The sequence below is a fragment of the Melanerpes formicivorus genome, unplaced genomic scaffold (assembly GCF_026170545.1).
Source record: "Melanerpes formicivorus ecotype bairdi unplaced genomic scaffold, bMelFor1.0.p_v2 SCAF_151, whole genome shotgun sequence".
Classification (NCBI taxonomy): Eukaryota; Metazoa; Chordata; class Aves; order Piciformes; family Picidae; genus Melanerpes; species Melanerpes formicivorus.
The window spans coordinates 466,583-487,702 of NW_027142503.1; the positions used below are offsets into that span (position 1 = coordinate 466,583).

At 43.8% G+C, this 21,120-nt stretch overlaps 1 protein-coding gene across 4 annotated transcripts in view; it reads right to left on the reverse strand.

Moving 5' to 3' along the window:
* DAAM2 (dishevelled associated activator of morphogenesis 2) overlaps window positions 1-21,120 on the reverse strand; it is a 245,122-nt gene that overhangs the window by 108,315 nt on the left and 115,687 nt on the right. For all 4 annotated transcript variants that reach the window (XM_068168667.1, XM_068168668.1, XM_068168665.1 and 1 more), the window contains one exon: window positions 16,215-16,304. In XM_068168667.1, the coding sequence (XP_068024768.1) occupies window positions 16,215-16,304 (90 nt within the window). The remainder of the gene's footprint in view (window positions 1-16,214; window positions 16,305-21,120) is intronic.

Consider the following 21,120-nt stretch of genomic DNA (forward strand, 5'->3'; position numbering starts at 1 on the left):
TCCTGGCCTGCATCAGAAATAGTGTGGCCAGCAGGAGTAGGGAAGTCATTCTGTTCCTGTATTCAGCACTGGTTAGGCCACACCTTGAGTCCTGTGTCCAGTTCTGGGCCCTTCAATTTAAGAAGGACATTGTGCCACATCCAGCTGGCAGACAGTCACCAGTGGTGTCCCCCAGGGATCAGTGCTGGGCCCCATCCTCTTTAATATCTTCATTGATGATGAATGGATGAGGGGATTGAGTCAGTCATCAGCAAATTTGCAAATGACACCAAGCTGGGAGCAGATGTTGATCAGTTAGAGGGTAGAAGGGCTCTGCAGAGGGACCTCGACCAACTGGACAGATGGGCAGAGTCCAATGGGATGGCATTCAACAAGTCCAAGTGCTGGGTGCTGCACTTTGGCCACGGTCACCCCATGCAGAGCTACAGGCTGGGGTCAGAGTGGCTGGAGAGCTGCCAAACAGAGAGGGACTTGGGGGTGTTGATTGACAGTCACCTAAACATGAGCCAGCAGTGTGCCAGGTGGCCAAGAAGGCCAATGGCATCCTGGCCTGCATTAGGAATAGTGTGGCCAGCAGGAGCAGGGAAATCATTGTGCCCCTGTACTCTGCATTGCTTAGGCTGCACCTTGAGTCCTGTGTCCAGTTCTGGGCCCCTCAGTTTAAGAAGGACATTGAGACACTTGAATGTGTCCAGAGAAGGGCAACAAGGCTGGTGGGAGGCCTTGAACACAAGCCCTATGAGGAGAGGCTGAGGGAGCTGGGATTGTTTAGCCTGGAGAAGAGAAGGCTCGGGGTGACCTCATTGCCTTCTACAACTACCCGAAAGGTGTATGGGCCGATGTTATGTGATGTCCTATGCATCTAGTCCTTGTGTAATGTAAGGTGTGAGTGGCATGCACATCTGCACACACATACTGTGCATGTGCAAATGCCTGGAAACCCAATGGTGTTTTGCAGGTCCACACAATACTTATCAGTTGGGTAACTGGTCAAAATGTTAGTCTCAAGCTGTGCCAGGGGAAGTTTAGGCTTGAGGTGAGGAGAAAGTTCTTCACAGAGAGAGTTGTTGGCCATTGGAATGTGCTGCCCAGGGAGGTGGTGGAGTCACCGTCCCTGGAGGTGTTCGAGAGGGGATTGGACGTGGGACTTGAAGCCATGGTTTAATTAGTCATGAGGTTTCCTTGATGATATCTAAGTTCTTTTCCAACCTGGTTGATTCTATGATTCTATGAATCTATTTCATGTACATTTTCATTCTAGTATTAACCCTGCTCAACTTACAGACAATACACTGTGGATACAGAAAAAAAAGACTTCTTCATTGATCCAGCTTATCTTGTTCACTTTCCAACTGCATTGTTTGCAACTTTATCCCTACCCCACTAATATTTACGTCATTTAGAATGTCTCCTTCCTTACTTCCTTTCCTCCTCCTTCTGGCATTTTTTAGGCAACGTGATAAACCACAGAAGAGCCCAGCCTGCATAACTGAGTCTCCTGTCTGCCACATGCCTTCACTGGAAGTTTATCTTTTTGCCCTATTCTGTTTATCTCCAGCAAGAAACCACTTACTATCTTGTCTAAATTAAAATGAAGTCACCTAACATTCATGGCAATCTCCCTGCATGTTACTGGATCATTGGAATGAAATGTCTCTAACTGTGCTCAGACACACCTACCTAGAGCCACCACAGCTACCTCAGACAAGGTTTTCTGGCAGTACATGCAGAATTTGTTAATGCCAAACTCTTAAAAAGTTTCTCTTCGTTGTTCACATGTCCACTGTTTGTTTTCCCAGCAACTCAACATCTTTCCTAAATTGAGGGGCCCAGAACTGGACACAGGACTCAAGGGGTGGCCTAACCAGTGCTGAGTACAGGGGCACAATGGCTTCCCTGCTCCTGCTGGACACACTATGCCTGATGCAGACCAGGATGCCATTGGCCTTCTTGGCCACCTGGGCACACTGCTGGCTCATGTTCAGCCATCTGTCAACCACTACCCCCAACTCCCTTTCTGCCTGGCTGCTCTCCAGCCACTACATCCCCAGCCTGTAGCACTGCATGGGGCTGTTGTGGCCAATGTGCAGACCCCGGTAATTGTATGTGTTAAATCTCATGCCCCTGGACTCTGCCCTTCATTAAGAGTGAAGACAGTTGGATGGCCAGAGCAGTGATGCATTTTCTACTTGTTTCCTTCATTTAACCTCAGTTACTATTGAAAGAAACAGTTAATTTAGGAGCTGTTGGATAGGTGAACAAAAGGAATAAATGCAGACTGAGAGGCCCGTGGCATGTAAGTTGCTCACCCAATATCTGTGCATGCATTCGGTTGCTCTTTCCTTTCCATAAACTCAGATAAAACTGTTTCCTTTCTCCCAGTCTTAATTTCTCTCACCTATTACATCTGCAAAATGTTTGGGAATCCAGGTGCCTTTTAACAGATAACTGAGTATCATGGTAGATAATGTGATTTTCCCCTCAGTTCAGATAGGTAGCTGAAACTGTCACGTATGACTGCAACGAAACCTAAATAGTTCTCCAGAGCAGTAGAAGGAAATCTCTTTCTTTATCTTCATGTCTATCATGTGGCAACATTTTTTACTGTGTCTTTTTCTAAACTTTTCACTGACAAGATGGGGAACTCTGAAACTCTTCCTGGTCAATATTCACTGGCTTTTTAGAGGCTGGTGAGCATTCAGTGAAATTTAGAATACAGAGAGGAGTGAAAGATCTGGTCTGTGCCAAATCTGATTCTCATGTACCAGTGAAACATGCTAGTTATTTACATATTCTTTGCTCTTATCCACCCAAGACTAATCTGAATGTTGTGAACTGCATTGTACACAGTACATACTATTATTATCATTGCATACTATCAGCAGGACTGACTCATATTTGAATTGTGGAGACCTAGAACTTTTTGCAGTAGGACAGACAAGGACGCGACATAATCCAGTGGCAACAGCTCAGTCACAGAGTCACCATTTATATGTGTTTCCCACACAGCAGAATTAGATTGTTCACCATTATCTTTGTTCGTAAGCACAGCAAATTACAACATTTTAGTTGGATGACAGCTGGATAAATGTTTTCCTTTTTTTTCTATCTTCCGCCCCCCTTTCCCCACTCTGAAAGGCTCAAATCTGCTCCCACTGACCTCTCTCAAATTCCCACAGGTTGCAAGCTAAATGTGAAACACAGCATTAGGCAGGATGATGATGACAATTTTCCAACTATCATTGTATAAATTCTGGGCAATTTAGGGTCTGAATTGTCAGAAGTGTTGAGTGCTAACTACAACAGGAGCACTAGCAGTAGACCTGAAAAATGCAGAACTGCAAGACGGACACCCAAATTCTGCATACTTGGAATATCTGTAGCAAATACCACGGCAAGTTTATGGTGTTTACATCTTCAGCAGTTTGAACAAAAGAGCTGGGAAGGCATTTCTAAGCAACCACTACATTTTCTTCTTGGAGAGAGAGAGGGAGAGGGAGGAAGAAACTAAAAATATTCCATGCCGTTCCCATGGGGGGGTGGGGAAGAGAAAACTTTCTGATTACACATAAATAAATATATAATTTCAAGGCCCTGACCCAAAATAACCTCTTAAATCAGTATAAATAAATGAGTCTGTAACTTAGCATTACAGCAAGGAAAATATAAACCAAATGAAATGAACAACTTGGAAAAACTCCTTCTCTCCTACATCTGCTACAATGTGGTCTTGTAGGTGGTATGATTCTGAGCTGTAATAATGGCATATCAGTTGCACTGTGCAAGGATTTTTTGCCTCACTGACATTGAATTCATCCTTTAAACAACTACAAGAGGGATTCTAAGCAAAATGTAAAAAGAAGACTCTTAGATCCTCTGTTTATGAGGAGACTGGATGAGGCACTTAGTGCTATGGTTTAGTTGATTAGATGGTGTTGGGTGATAGGTTGGACTTGATGATCTCGAAGGTCTTTTACAACCTGGTTAATTCAATTCAATTTAATTCTATTCTATTCTATTCTATTCTATTCTATTCTATTCTATTCTATTCTATTCTATTCCATCCCATTCCATCCCATTCTATAAAATTTACTTTATCCACATCACAATGTTTACTACATTGTTTCTCAAAGTAATCACTTTGCTATAAAAGGGAAAATATCAATGAAAAACATTTGTGAAGACACAAATAAGAACTTAATGATAACCATAAAAAAATGGCCATTGTTTCCTTTCAGGTACATTCACCTAAATAAGGAATAATAAAGCCAACATCAACAAACTTAGGTGAGATGAGGAAAAAACCCTGTATTCAGCATATGAAGCTATAAAAGGAAAAGATGGTGTCTTACATGAATCTCAATTTTTAGTCTTCCAGTGAGAACATAGCCTCTGCATTAAATGATATGGAAGGAAATGTACATCATCTTTGGCTTTATTTTACACTGTATTAACTGTGTTTCCCAAATGTCAGAGCTACTACTTCAGCCTATAGCACAGAGGAGCAGGTGCTATTGACCAAACAGCTCTTTCACACTGAAAAGATCCAAGTACACCACTAACCAGGAAATGTGTTCATTTGCTGCATTACTTACACTCTTGCAGCACTTTGTTGTTTCCTGTTATGTCCTGTGCTTGTCATAGGCCAGGGTTTTTGATTTGACTGTTCTAAAGCCCATTTGCTTTTATAACAGAGTAAATTTCAAAGCCATGTGCCTGTCTTCCATACCTAGACTAAAGATACTGGAATGACCCAATGTCAGCATGAAGCTAACAAATCATCCCAAGCATCTGAGCATGAAGTCATTCTGTTAACAGAAAAAGAAACAGATGCTTGTGGGAAAAAAGCAAGTTAACTCCACAATTGCTGGCATTTTCCAAACATGCAGCTGAAGGAATTCTGTGGTTTGCAAAGGGCAACATCCTCCCACTGTGACTTACCAGTGCTATGAGATTTCCACTGAGCCAAAGGCTAACTGAAAGCAAATCTATTTTCAGAGTATTAATTTGAGAAATTCCACATTTCAGACTGTTTCACCAGCAGTCTCCTGAGCTAAGGAAGTCATGCAGTCACTCAGACTGAAAGCAATCACATATTCCAGACACTGGGAGGGAACCAAACAACATCTTCTCCTATAGCCTATTTCAAGAAGCTGGTCTCATAGTGATAATACAGGAGGCTGTTGGTCCCTTTCTTTATAGGACCATACAACAACTTTCCTAGTTTAATTTATAGTCAGTTCAGAGAATCAACAATCAGTTTAGGATGGAAAAGGTCTCAGGAAGCAGTCATCTACTCAACGCAGAGATAATTACAAAGTTAGATCATATTTTTCAGGTCATTGTGAAGGTTTCAATACTGAGTTAAATTCAAATATTGGCTGAAGATTCAAACTCCTGCCACAAGCTTCTAAAGCAATGGTAGGAAAAGAAATAATTCTCCAGTGCACCAAGGACTTCAGATAAAGTCTAACTCCAGCTCCGCTGTGGCTTTGAGTAAAATTTGTCCCATAGCCATCAGATATCCTCATCATTTAGACAGAAACACACTTGCAGGAAGTGCAGCTGCTTCTGCCTCCTACTGCTTTTCAGCCTGCACAGGCTTTCACATGTGCTGTGAGGGCTACTGTGCATTTTTCAGACTTCTCAGGGCAAGAGTGAGTAGAAGCACCTATCACATACTCATCTGTGCTGTCCCTACACACTTCATACAAAGCTGGGAGAAAAACTAATGTAGCCACATTCAAGCCTCATGAAACTGGACTGCTTACAAATGGCTCCTCAAATACTGCATCAAATTACCTTGTGTGTGTCTGCTGCTCCCTCTACAGAAGGGAACTTATAACGGACACACTAAATGCTCCTTATAGCTATAAATCTATGACAAGAATAGTTTAATATTCCAAATAAGTAACAAAAAGGAAAAAACTGCAAGAAGATAGAGCTTCCAACCACCCACTTCATTATTACTGGGACAACCATGTGCTCAGCCTTTATACAGAAAAGATGAACCTCAAAGGGATTTTACAGCTTGACTCAGACAACACAAAACCAAAAACCCACAGTCAGACACCACAATGGTGTCTTCTAGTATATTCTATCACTAAATGAGACCAGATGAAGATTCATTTCTCTCGTCTTTAGGGAATGTCTATCTTCCTCTGAATATCTCTGTATATATGTATATATTTTACTTTAAAGTAAGAACCTAAAGGAAGGAACATCTTCTTACAGCAAGAATTTTAAAATTCCCATCTTAATACAACAGAAGCAGTACAGACTCTTGCTCTTTGAGCCTACATATGAAGCCTTAAATGTAAAGAAAAGACCTCAAGGGGTTGAAAGAAAAGCCTTGAAATTCTCATTTCACTCCAGCTGAGAAGTAGCTGCCTTTCCACCCTAACCAAGTTGGACTACACTTTCACAGTACAAAGATACAAAGCATCAATACAAGGGAAAAAAAATAGGTGGAGGAACTTTCACTCACTTCAAAAAGGTTTTCACAGAAGCAAGGAGGACTTGAGGTTTTATATATGCATCCATTTTCTGCTTTGCCCCTAGCAGGCTAAGGTGATTATATCTAAAATATGTTTCTTCCTTCCCTCTCCCTATGCAAAAGTAGTGTTCAGCACACTTGATATGCATTACCTGTTCTGGTGCAAATCACTGTTTCTTGTGGTTTGTGATTCAATAGTAAACAGTGCTGTCAAAAACAAGGTCTGAATCTAGAGAATAGAATAGAATAGAATAGAATAGAATAGAATAGAATAGAATAGAATAGAATAGAATAGAATAGGCCAGATTGGAAAAAAATTTTGAGATCATTGAGTCCAACCTATCACCCAACACCATCTAATCAACTAAACCATGGCACCAAGCACCCCATCCAGTCTCTTCCTAAACACCTCCAGTGATGGTGACTCCACCACCTCCCCGGGCAACACATTCCAATGGCCAATAACTCTTTCTATAACTCTTCTTAATAGCTTTCTTCTAAATAGCTTTCTCTAATAGCTCTTCTAAAGCTACAAAAGGAGCTCAGATTCCCCCAGCAGATTTCATATTTTTTTCATATACCACACACATATATGTGAGTTTATGTTATGCATACAAATTTTTGTATTCATAGTTTTCAGAAGCAGATGAATCCAAGGTATAGGGTGAACTGCACTCTCTGGAAGATGGAACTGCAGCAGAGCTTCAAGCAGAGTTCATAGCAGTAATGCTGCTTGGTTTGAGCTTGGAAATTTTGCTTAGAGCTCTGCATGAATAACAAGAAAAGTTAAAATAAGGGAAAAAGGAGGGGGGAAAGGAAAAAAGAGGGGGGAAGGAAAAAGGAGGGGGGAGGAAAAGAAAAAGGAAGGGGGGAAAAGGAAAAAGGAGGGGGGGAGAAAAGAAAAAAGGAAGAGGGAGGAAAAGAAGGGTGGAGGAAAGGAAAAAGAAGGGCAGGAAAAAGGGAGGAAGGAAAAAGGGGAGGAAGGAAAAGGGACAAGGAAAAAGGGGGGAAGAGAAAAGGAGGTAGGGGGAAAGGAAGGGAGGGAAAAAGGGAAGGGAAAGGGGGGGAGGCCAAAGGAAAAAGGGTGGAGCGGAGGAAAAAGGCTGAGAGTGGTGAGGGGGAGGAGGAAAAAGGGTGGAGGGGAAGGAGAAAGGAAAGTTTTGTACAGCCAGAGCTCATGTATATAGTTCAGGAAAGAGCTGCCACAAGATGACATGGCAGAACATTGCCACAAAGTTTTCCAACTTTGGTACATTTTCTTTCAGGTCCAGAGAGATGTATTTATATATAAACATAATAATGACAAATTCTTTGAAATTATTCAACTTAAACCAAAGATTGTTAGAACCAAGGAGTTTCATGACTCCTTGTGGTGGGTTGAAAATTCCCCTCAACCTATAATTGCCAGACCAGCTCAGCTAGAAAGCAAACAAAGCTGTATTTACAAGCAAAATTACAATTTAAATATGAAATGCAATATATACAAAATCTACAATATTTACATATATATGTCCAATTTAAAAACAGCACAAGAACACCCGTGGACAAACCAAGGGGCTACTAATAGATTCCCCATCCCCTGCTCCCTTCCCTACTGCCCAGTACACAGGACAAGGGCAGACAGTTGCTGTTAGTTGCTTAGTCACAGTAAGAACACTTTCAAGGTAAGTAAAGACAGCAAAAGGCAGAACCAGTATCTGCTGGAGTGAAGGAAGCTGAAAAGAGAGAAAGTTAGCTTATACAAACTAACTTTGTTAGTAGTCTATCCAATGGGATTATTTAAAATGTATCAAGAAGGCCAATGGCATCCTGGCCTGTATCAGGAATAGTGTGACCAGCAGGAGCAGGGAAGTCATTCTGCCCCTGTACTCAGCACTGGTTAGGCCACACCTTGAGATCTGTGTCCACTTCTGGTCCCCTCAGTTTAGGAAGGACATTGAGACACTTGAACATGTCCAGAGAAGGGCAACAAAGCTGGGGAGAGGCCTTGAGCACAAGCCCTGCAAGGAGAGGCTGAGGGAGCTGGGGTTGTTTAGCCTGGAGAAGAGGAGGCTCAGGGCAGACCTAATTGCTCTCTACAACTACCTGAAGGGAGGTTGTAGCTAGGAAGGGGTTGGTCTCTTCTGCCAGGCAACCAGCACCAGAACAAGAGGACACAGCTGCAAGCTGTGCCAGGGGAGGTTTAGGCTGGATATTAGGAAGAAGTTCTTCACAGAAAGAGTAATTGACCACTGGAATGTGCTGCCCAGGGAGGTGGTGGCGTCACAATCCCTGGAGGTGTTCAAGAGAGGATTGGATGTGACTCTTGAAGCCACGGTTTAGTTAGTCATGAGGTGTTGGGTGACAGATTGGACTTGATGATATCTGAGGTCTTTTCCAACCTTATTGATTCTATGATTCCATGATTATTTTCCTTTTTACATGCAATGGTGACTGATTTACACTCTACTACTTTCTGTTCAAGATCTGTGGAAAATTTTCTAGGCACAGCCTAAAACTCCCACATGCCTATTCACATATTCAGTTTACCAGGGGGTTTATTATTCATCAGGTTTATAAAACATGCAACTGACAGATATTAAAACAAATAAAAATAATTGTAGGAGATGGAATCATGAGGAAATTATCTTTTCTGAATACTGGCTGCTACAATGTATGTTTCAGATGCATTTCCCTCAGAATTTTTAAAACCTAATTTACTATTGTGGGAAAAAATCCTTCCCCTAGATCTGTTTCCTGTAATAGAAGCAATATAAATAATTCAAGGATTATAGCACATGCTCTTTCCTCACATGCCATAAATGCCTCTTCCTAGAAAGCTGCAATGTGATGATTATTGCTTCATTACTTGAGTTTGAATGCTCTTACTTGAGTAGGTAAAGCACAACCAAATCAAAGCAGCTAGTCTAGGGCACAACTAAAATCCAAAGGGCACAAAGTAATCTCAAAGCATCTAGGAACTCTCAACAGAGTTATCAGGATCTAGATTTTTGCTGATTTCATTTGTTTTAGAGAGAAGCTAGTCTAGCTTGATGGTACTTTGCGAAGGGATTTGCTACCAATTTTTCCCCTCAATGAAGCAGAAGTGAAAAATATAATGAAAATCCATTATACCAACAAAACAAAACTCCTTACTTGCTTAATTCTGCTTCCTACTAAAAATCTGCTCAACTTCAACTACTTCCAAATTACTGTCTGGAGACAGGAAAGGCCGTACAAAGAAAACAATTTGTACACAAGGCAATAAGCTATTGCCTGAATGATGAGACCTTATTCTTAGAAACGTAGAATCATAGAATTAATAAGGTTGGAAGAGACCTTTGAGATTATTGAGTCCAACCTATCATCCAACACCTCATGACTACTAACCATGGCATCAAGTGCCACATCCAATCCCCTCTAGAACACCTTCAGAGATGGTGACTCCACTACCTCCCTGATCAGCCCATTCCAATGGCTAAGAACTCTCTCTGGGAAGAACTTTCTCCTCAACTCAAGCCTAAACTTCTCCTGGTGCAGCTTGAGACTGTGTCCTCTTGTTCTGGTCCTGGTTGCCTGGGAGAAGAGACCAACCCCCTCCTGGCTACAATCTCCCTTCAGGTAGTTGTAGAGAGCAATAAGGTCTCCCCTGAGCCTCCTCTTCTCCAGGCTATGCAACCCCAGCTCCCTCAGCCTCTCCTCATAGGGCTTGTGCTCCAAACCCCTCCCCAGCTTTGTTGCCCTTCTCTGGACATATTCTAGCAACTCAACATCTTTCCAAAATTGAGGGGCTCAGAACTGGACACAGGACTCAAGGTGTGGCCTAACCAGTGCTGAGTACAGGGGCACAATGACTTCCCTGCTCCTGCTGGCCACACTATTCCTGATGCAGGCCAGGATGCCACTGGCCTTCTTGGCCACCTGAGCACACTGCTGGCTCATGTTCAGCTGCTGTCAACCAGTACCCCCAGGTCCCTTTCTGCCTGGCCACTCTCCAGCCACTCTGACCTCAGCCTGTAGCTAAAGTAGGGCAATACTTGCAATTTCTACCCAGTATGAGCTCATTTACAGGTGAAATAATTGAGCTTACAACTTTTTCTTTCCATAACATTATTTGATCAGGATTTCTTTAGTTTACGTACTTCAGTATCAGCTTCTGGTAAAGCAACACTGAACAACAGCAGTTTTTTAAACCCTGACATCTGAAATTTACAAATAAACACATCTGAAAACATAATCTAGTGCTTAATCCAATTCCTGCAACGACATAACTAGTAGGCAATGTAGAGAGGATTTTACATGAAAAAATGACAGAAGTTCAAGTTCTAGATGATGATGAGACGTGAAGATTATTCTAAACAAAACCAGAATAAAGCATCTGAACTGTGGGGAGGATGTCATCATTTGCATTCTGTCTACATATGGCTTTACTTATATCTCAGTATGGTATCAGGGGAAGGTCATACTACATAGAAAGATGCAATCTAAAATGTAGTACTGTGCTTTGGGTAGAGGGTCAAGGTGCTATCAGTAGTAACCACTTAATAATTGTTCTGATGAAAATTAAGAAAACTGCTTCACTCATTGTACACTCTGTACTGATTAATGGCAAAGTAGAGGAAAGATGAGACTGGTGGGCATGGCAAGGCTGTGGATGTGGACTTTGATACCATCCCCCACAGCAAACTCCTGGCCAAGCTGTCAGCTGGTGGCTTGGACAGAAGCACTCTGTGCTGGGTTAGGAACTGGCTGGAGGGCTGAGTCCAGAGAGTGATGGTGAATGGTGCCACATCCAGCTGGCAGCCAGGCACTAGTGTTGTTCCCCAGGGATTAGTGCTGGGCCCTGTGCTCTTTAACATCTTTACTGATGACCTGGATGAGGGCATTGAGTCCATCATCAGTAAATTTGCAGATGACACCAAGGTGGGGGCAGGAGTTGGTCTGCTAGAGGATAGGAGAGCTCTGCAGAGGGACCTTGACAGGTGGAACAGATGGGCCAAGGGCATGAATTGTAACACAGCTAAACGCCAGGTTCTACACATTGGCCACAACAACCCCATGCAGTGCTACAGGCTGAGGACAGCGTAGTTGGAGAGTGGCCTGGCAAAGAGGGACCTGGGGGTACTGGTCAACATGAGCCAGCAGTGTGCCCAGGTGGCCCAGAAGGCCAATGAAGGCCCCATCTTCAAAAAGGGTAAGAAGGAGGAACCAGGCAACTACAGGCCAGTCAGTCTCACCTCTGTGCCTGGAAAGATCATGGAGCAGATCCTCCTGGAGTCACTACTCACTCAAAAGAATAGTGAAGAGGTGATTGGGAGCAGTCAGCATGGCTTTGCCAAGGGCAAATCCTGCCTGACCAACCTGGTGGCCTTCTATGAGCAGGTGACAAAACTAATAGATGAGGGGCGAGCAACTGATGTCATTTACCTGGACCTGAGCAAAGTCTTCGACACTGTCCCGCACCACATCCTGGTCTCCAAACTGGTGACACATGGGTTTGATGGGTGGACCACTAGATGGATAAGGAACTGGCTTGATGGCCGCACCCAAAGAGTGGCTGTCAATGGCTCCATGTCCCAGTGGAGGCCAGTGACAAGTGGAGTCCCTCAGGGATCAGTCCTGGGACCTGTCTTGTTCAACATCTTTGTGGGTGACATGGACAGTGGCATTGAGTGCACCCTCAGCAAGTTTGCTGATGACACCAAGCTGTGTGGTGCAGCAGACACGCTGGAGGGAAGGGAGGCCATCCAGAGGGACCTTGACAGGCTGGAGAGGTGGGCACAAGCCAACCTCATGAAGTTCAATAAGAGCAAGTGCAGGGTCCTGCATCTGGGTCGAGGCAATCCCAGGCACAAATACAGGCTGGGCAGTGACTGGCTGGAAAGTAGCCCTGAGGAGAGAGACTTGGGGGTGCTGGTGGACAAAAAGCTCAACATGAGCTCTCAATGTGCACTTGCAGCCCGCAAAGCCAATCAGATCCTGGGCTGCATCAGGAGAAGTGTGGCTAGCAGGTGGAGGGAGGTGATCCTCCCCCTCTACTCAGCCCTGGTGAGACCCCACCTGGAGTACTGTGTCCAGTTCTGGAGCCCCTATTACAAGAGGGATGTGGGGGTGCTGGAGTGTGTCCAGAGAAGGGCCACAAGGATGATCAGAGGGCTGGAGCACCTCTCCTATGAGGACAGACTGAAGGAGTTGGGGCTGTTCAGTCTGCAGAAGAGAAGGCTCCGAGGTGACCTAATTGTGGCCTTCCAGTATCTGAAGGGGGCCTACAGGAAGGCTGGGGAGGGACTTCTCAGGATCTCAGGTAGTGATAGGACTAGGGGGAATGGAATGAAGCTGGAGGTGGGGAGATTCAGGCTAGATGTGAGGAGGAGGTTCTTCACCATGAGAGTGGTGAAACCCTGGAATGGGTTGTCCAGGGAGGTGGTTGAGGCCCCGTCCCTGGGGGTGTTTAGCCCAGGCTGGATGAGGCTCTGTCCAGCCTGATCTAGTGTGGGGTGTCCCTGCCCGTGGCAGGGGGGTTGGAACTAGATGATCCTTGTGGTCCCTTCCAACCCTGAATGAAACTATGAAACTAGGAAACTATGAAACTATGAAATCCTGGCCTGCATCAGGAATAGTGTGGCCAGCAGGAGCAGGGAAGTCATTGTGCCCCTGTACTCAGCACTGGTTAGGCCACACCTTGAGTCCTGTGTCCACTTCTGGGCCCCTCAGTTTAGGAAAGATGTTGAGTTGCTGGAATATGTCCAGAGAAGGGCAGGAAAGTTGGTGAGGGGTTTGGAACACAAGCCCTATGAGGAGAGGCTGAGGGAACTGGGGTTGCTTAGCCTGGAGAAGAGGAGGCTCAGGGGAGACCTTATGGCTATCTGCAACTGCCTGAAAGGAGGTTGCAGCCAGGTGGGGTTTGGTCTCTTCTCCCTGGCAACCATCACCAGAACAAGAGGACACAGTCTCAAGCTGTGCCAGGGGAGGTTTAGGCTGGATGTTAGGAAAAAGTTCGTCATAGCAAGAGTGATTTGCCATTGGAATGTGCTGCCCAGGGAGATGGTGGAGTCACCATCACTGGAGGTATCACAGTATCACAGTATCACTAAGGTTGGAAGAGACCTCAAAGATCATCAAGTCCAACCTGTCACCACAGACCTCATGACTAGACCATGGCACTATGTGCCATGTCCAATCCCCTCTTGAACACCTACAGGGACAGTGACTCCACCACCTCCCTGGGCAGCCCATTCCAATGACGAATGACTCCCTCTGTGAAGAACTTTCTCCTCACCACCAGCCTAAACTTCCCCTGGTGCAGCTTGAGACTGTGTCCTTTTGTTCTGGCACTGGTTGCTAGAGAGAAGAGACCAACCTCCTCTTGGCTACGACCACCTTTCAGGTAGTTGTAGAAAGCAATGAGGTCTGCCCTGAGCCTCCTCTTCTCCAGGCTAAGCAACCCCAGCTGCCTCAGCCTCTCCTCACAGGGCTTGTGTTCAAGGCCTCTCCCCAGCCTTGTTGCCCTTCTCTGGACACGGTCAAGTGTCTCGATGTCCTTCTTAAACTGAGAGGCCCAGAACTGGACACAGTACTCAAAGTGTGGCCTAACCAAGGCAGACTGTTTAGGAAGAGAATTGATGGGGTGCTTGGTGCCATGGTTTAGTTGATTAGATGGTGTTGGGTGATAGGTTGGACTCGGTGATCTCATAGGTCTTTTCCAACCTGGTTAATTCTATTTTATTATATTCCATTTGTTTACCTAAGACAGTCCACTAATCTCACCACCTTTGGAGCCACTCTGGAAGATCTGACCTTCTGCTACTTTTTCACTAGAAAAGGCATCTGAGATTAATGACCATCAACAGTTGTCTCAACATGCATTTTTTGAAATTCCAGTTCACTGGCTACATTACAAAGTGAAGACCCCTCAATTCCCAGAAATCTCAGAGACCCCAACATCAACAAGACAGAGCTCTCTGGGGCTTGTCTTGGATGGCTGATAGCATTCTCCTAAGTGAGGAATTTGGCCCTTTGTGGCTAAAATTATATTCAGAAAAGACAGGTTTCCTCTGAAGTGCAGTCTGCAACAAGCTTCTCAAACCAGGACTGTAAAACAGCAAGGAGAGCTGGATTAGGTAATAGGATAGAGACAGAGATACCTCACCACTTATCATCTGTCTGTGAGGGAAACAATGAATAATATTGGACAGTTCAGGTTTCAAGTAATTGAAAGTATCTACAATATAATGAATAGACATCTGGCAACAGTATCCTGTTACAGTTAGCACATCATTTTGGATAGCTGGAGTTCAGCACGCTGAGGTTGCGCTATAAACTCATTATAAAGATTTTCCAGTGCACAACTTCTTTAACTCTGGAGGTCTTCAAGATTTTTATAGTGAATCCAGCCAATGTATTAAATACATTAAAGCCGGATTCTTCCTGCCAAGGATGACTGGTCCAGGAGATGGAACGTGTGGTTCTCTAAGATGGCTACAAATAGATTCTGTCCCACCAGAGCTGAAAAAGCCAGCTGGACCAGCCAGCAAAAATGTAAAGGAGATATTAATCACAGCAGGCTGCACCTTCCTTTCACTTGCAAGCTTCTGTGCACCAGCAGGAAGAATGGCAAAAGAACAAAAGACAATGGAGCCTAGACTGCTCTGACATTCTTTCAGAATTATTGATAGCTCAGAGGCATTGTAACCAGCTGCTGGGCCCCATGCTCTTTAATATCTTTATTGATGATCTGGATGAGGGGATTGAGTCCATCATGAGTAAGTTTGCAGACGACACCAAGCTGGGGGCAGGTGTTGATCTGTTAGAAGGTATGAGAGCTCTGCAGAGGAACCATGACAGGCTGGACAGATGGGTAGAGTCCAAGGGCATGAGATTTAACACACCTAAGTGCCAGGTTCTACACATTGGCCACAATAACCCAGCACCAGAACAAGAGGACACAGTCTCAAGCTGCGCCAGTGTAGGTTTAGGCTGGATGTTAGGAAAAAGTTCTTCATAGAAAGAGTGATTGGCCATTGGATTGTGCTGCCCAGAGAGGTGGTGGAGTCACCATCACTGGAGGTGTTTAGGAAGAGACTGGATGGGGTGCTTGATGCCATGGTTTAGTTCATTAGATGGTGTTGGATGGTAGGTTGGACACAATGATCTCAAAGGTCTCTTCCAACCTGGTCTATTCTATGCCATTCTATTCTATTTCATTCTATTCTATTGGAATAGGTTGCCCAGGGAGGTGGTGGAGTCACCATCCCTGGAGGTGTTATTAAAATGTGTAGACATAGCACTTCATTATTGAATGGCGACCACGGTAGAGGTTGATGGTTGGACTCAATGTTCTTAGAGATATTTTCTAACCAAAACAATCCCATGGTTCCATGATTTCAGTTCTAAGCAACCTACAAAAGTTTTTAAAACTTCCTTTAAACATTTCCATGATAGCTTTTCTTCCAGCTCAAAAAACCCCAGACCAAACATGTGAAAGATTCAAAATAAACAGCATACTAATTTAATTTGGTAACATTCTCTCCAGAAATCACAAATGCACATACTACCTATAAGAAAAAAAAATTGCCATATTCATGCTGGCAAAAATCCTCACATCACTTAATCATTTTCTTGATTAAACAGCAGATAAACCCATAGAAACCCATAGTTCAGATCTGGATGTGTACCAGTAATTATGTACATGGACATAGAATTTATTGCTAAGCTGCTTCAGTCAGGACAGCAGTAGTACCTTCTTTTTGCTGCAGTAAATCTGCCATTTCTTCTCTGGAGGGAGTGCAAACATAGCCTCTCTGTTCTTGTCTGTGAGATCCAATTCATCCTAGAGATTGCACAAAGGAAAAACAGAAAAAAACAAAACAAGAGTCAATAGCTGCATTGGTAACTTGAGAGGCTGAGAGGAATCTTCCAGGTATGTAGACTAGCTTTCCATCAAAAGGTAGAGGAATTACTGGCTCCCAGATTTTCCAAAGATAATTTGGTTTGTAATTTTTACCTTGCTATTGTGAGTTCTCAGTCAGAGCAGGGCTTATGAAGAGAGGCAGCCTGAATAACTCCCATGTCAAACTTCCTTTACTAATGATTTGTCAGGGACAGGAAATATTACATAAAAGGGCTGAAGTGAAAAATTCAAAGCACTGGCTTATATGATACAGGCATTCTTTATGGTTCTTAGAGAAAGACTGAAGACTCAATACACCTTCTTCCTGGCCTGCAGCTTGCTCTTACATAGAATAACAGTGAAATTATTGCATCTTTTAAGCAGAAGTCACAAGACAGTTGTCTAATGGTAGTAACATCAATGGCAACCAAGAAATCCCACTCTGCAACAGACAATCAACATTTCCGACTTAAAGGATGTATCTCCTTCACACTGCATCACATCAGGTTGAACAGACCAGAAAATTCATTCTTTGACAAAAAGTGAACCATTTAGAGCCTAGACAACCTCCCATCTGTTAAAAGAAGGATAATGCTGTGATCTGGAACTGACTCCCAACTCTGACACAAGGTAGCGTGTCCCTCTGGACACACCACCAAACTCCCTAGCTTCCATTTCTCTTCTGTGAAAGGCAGATAACAACAGACTCTTTTCCTGTACAACGTGTCTCTAAAATCATCAAAGCAGAGACTGATGTTTGCTCTGTGTTTATTCAGCATTGACTAGAACAGGGCTCCAATCACAGCTGCCAGCTTCAGGTGCTAATGGGAATTAAACAGGTAAGAATGGCCTTCCTAGCAAGCAGCCCTGCACAAGAAGAGACAGACAAATATTTCTAAATGACTGTTTCAGCAATATAGAATCATAGAATCAGTAAGGTTGGAAAAGACCTCAAAGATCATAAAGTCCAACCTGTCACCCAACACCTCGTGACTACTAGACCATGGCAGCAAGTGCCACGTACAATCCCCTCTTGAACACCTCTAGAGATGGTGATTCCACCACCTTCCCAGGAAGCCCATTCCAACAGCTAACAACTCTCTCTGTGAAGAACTTTCTCCTCACCACCAGCCTAAACTTCCCCTGGTGCAGCTTGAGACTGTGTCCTCTTGTTCTGGTGCTGGTTGCTAGAGAGAAGAGACTGACCCCTTCCTGGCTACAACCACCTTTCAGGTAGTTGTAGAAAGCAATGAGGTCTCCCCTGAGCCTCCTCTTCTCCAGGCTAAGCAACCCCAGCTCCCTCAGACTCTCCTCATAGGGATTGTGCTCGAGGCCTCTCACCAGCCTCGTTGCCCTTTTCTGGACATGTTCAAGAGTCTTAATGTCCTTCTTAAATTGAGGAGCCCAGAACTGGACACAGCACTCAAGGTGTGGCCTAACCAGTGCTGAGTACAGGGGCACAATGACTTCCCTGCTCGTGCTGGCCACACTATTCTTGATTTTTCAAGTAATCAATTTTGGCAGGGCTTTCTTTTTCCTACATATTTGAAAGCATTCGGAGAAGGAAGTGTCCAGCGGTCCAACATCAAGATGACATCGCAGCACTAATGCTGCACATGCAGATTCTGGCATCCACACTAACCTAGCCCAAGCAGAGACAATACCTCTTTAACTCAGCCCAACAATGGCTCATTTGGAAAGCATTCAGGGCTGGGAAACTTGTGAAAACAGTGAGCTAAATTGCACACTGAGCCTGGTAGCGGCTGCTGACAGATTTAAAAGCCCATAGAGATTTCAGCTGCAAAAAGGTACAAAAGAAATGCAAACAGTAACAAGGCAAGGTCAGTGCCAGCAGCCTGAGGTAGAAGACGCTGGAGGGTGTTTTTAAGAAGAAAAAAAGTCTTAATGAAAAAACACCCTAAAAATTTTAGCTGTGCAAGCCATGTGGAAATGTTTAGGGTGAATTTCCAAATAAGAGGGCAGCCAAGCAAGGCAAGGAGTTTTATCCTTGCTACACACAATTAGAAAGCTTGGGCCAGTATCACATTCTTGGGGGGAGAGGGAGACTGAAACGATGTGTAAGATCTTAAGACAAGCAAAGGAATGCTGTTGGAGGTCAACCATGTGGGAGAGAAAGGAGGGGTGGAAAGGGAATCCCAAATGCCAGGTTTGGAAGAACCACCAAAGAGGCCAGAATATACATCTGAAAAGAGTTGGCTGGGCTCAGCTAAATTCTTAGGGGAAAAAAAATCAGTATTGTTTTATTGAACTGTTTAATGATTTTTTGGTGGTGGTGGCTTTGGTTTGGTTGGGGGGGGGTTGTTTTGTTTTGGGTTGGGTTTCTTGGTGTTTGGTTGGTTGGTTTTGGTTTTGTTTGTTTGCTTGTTTGTTTGTTTTTTGTAAAGATGAACTAACTTGGTTTTCCAATATAGTTCAATTCCAAGTGACTAAAATCACTCATAAGGCAGGATGTTGACAGTTGCTGCAGTTTCTAGATACTGCCCTGGACACTGGCAGTATCAGGGACATAAAGAGCACACTGCCTTCAGTAGGGAAATAAGAATATGCAACTTTCTGTCTTGTCATGTAATTTTGCATGCTAAGAGCATGACATTCTTTTCAGGACAGAAGCCTAGAAAGGTGAACCCAGTGTAAACAAAGCACATCTGCACATCTGCACTCTGCTGTGACTCCAGAGGGTAGATTAAGCTAGAACATTAGAAGACACTGCATTAGCTCAAGTAACATAGAAACAAGGAAACTGCTCAGGGTTCCAAGCAGAATGTGACTACAAAAGGTAGACCCAAACACATTTCGCTAGATAATAGTAGAACTACAGGAAAATGGAGGATGGATTATCTTTCCTTTTGAAACAGCCAGTGTTTGTCTTTGTTAGGAACCAAAACGCTGGGTTCTAGCCCCTGGGTCAGATGGGCAAACAGCAAGCAAAAGACTTAACAGGGAGACAACGTTCTACAGAGTGCAAAGCATCAGTCAAGATCTCCCAACACTTCTTCCTGAAGTTAGTCTTCAGCAAGTGTGCCCCCTCACTGAGACAAAAGGAGTGGAAAGAACTGAAGAGACCTACATGCTCCTCTCTGTTTCTACCATTAATCAAATCCCACTCTGTAAAGACATGTGAACACGTCTTCTGGAATCCTCCAAATCACCTTATCTATCCCATTCCCATCTTACTTTCTCCATCCCAATTTGATAGATCAGAAGACCACCAAGACCACACAGGAAACTCCTGGATCTAGCTAGGAAAGAAGATCCTGGATCAGGTCGTTAGTCTTCCAATTCTGAGTATCCTAACAGACAGCACATAAGAAAAGCTTGCTGCCTTGGAGGGAAACAGGATCAAAATAAAGAAGTTGTTTCACAAGGGTCATTTGGTCCATGAATAGGTCATTCTGACCCAATGACACAGGCAGATCTGTCAGAAATTCAGACCCTGGAGTTAGCTCAGTGACATCAAACAGCTACTGAATGGGAAAAGAATTGCAAAGGTTGGCAGGAAAGGAGAACAACTACAAGCTCTGAGTGCAGTCATTGAGACTGGGGTTGGAGCCAGGCTAAGGAAGTCAATGTGACCAAACGCCCAGGGAGCAAATGCAAATGGAAGGAAAAAAGAGCTGGTCAGAACAAAGCAGAGAAAACACCCTCCTCCCTCACCTGAGCCAGTTTCCCAACAGAAATGTAGTAAATCCTCTTCTATGCCTTGGATGGACGGCCCAGTTCCAGCAATTCATGCCAGCATGACCCTGCACAATGGAGCTCAGCCTCCTGGCTCTTAAAAATACTTGAAGTTTCAAGTGTTCTTATGAAACACAGATTAAAAAGACATTTTCCAGACTGGCCTGAGGGAGATGTAAAGTACCTCCAGTTAATATTCCTTACATTTACCTCCTTTATCTATTTCCTGTTTTATTTCATTTACTGAGAGAGGGATACATTCAGTTAATTTCACTTTCATGTGGGCATTTTTTTTTGTTTTACTTACACAGGTTGAATTTCAATGATAAAACATTTAAAATGTACTGGAGCTGGATTAGAGGTTCAAATATTTCCAATCCAGTTCTCAGGCCAAAAGGGAAGATGGCCTCCATTCAAATGGCTACAACCCAAGGAAATAAGAGACGGACAGAGAGAAACGGAACAAGAAGGAAGAATGGGTAGGAAATATAAAACCAGTATTTTGTGGGATTTAAAACCACATTATGCCTCTTGCTTTTTGGGAACATTCAAAGTGTGAAAGCTGGATTTGATGCTGGGTAGCCATCAGCTTGATAATGATATTACTCAAAGCCCCAGAAGAGCTCAATAGAAAAGCATTTCTCACCTAGACATGGTAGCACTTTTTCTTAGTGACATTAAATGAAACCAATAGAGAGGAAAAGTAATATTTTAGAAATGCAGAAGAGTAGATCACCTAGACAGCAATACTACAGGAGAACCTTTAGTGTATACCAACATGCCTGCCTCTCTAAAGAACACTCAAGGTCTGTCTACATCTCTGTGCTTAAATGTGTAATGAATCTCCACCATTCAGACATCTGTGGAAAAGTGGAACAATCACAGGATAGTTGCTCCCACAGTCTGGTTCACCTAGCCTTGCAAGAAAACCTGTAAAGACCATTTAAATAGAGAAAATCAGAAATTGTTTGAAAAGCAAATTTAGTAAGATGCTCAAAGACACAATGAGGTGTTCCACTGTCAACACTGCTGCTTAAGCCACAGGCAGGGACAGGATGGA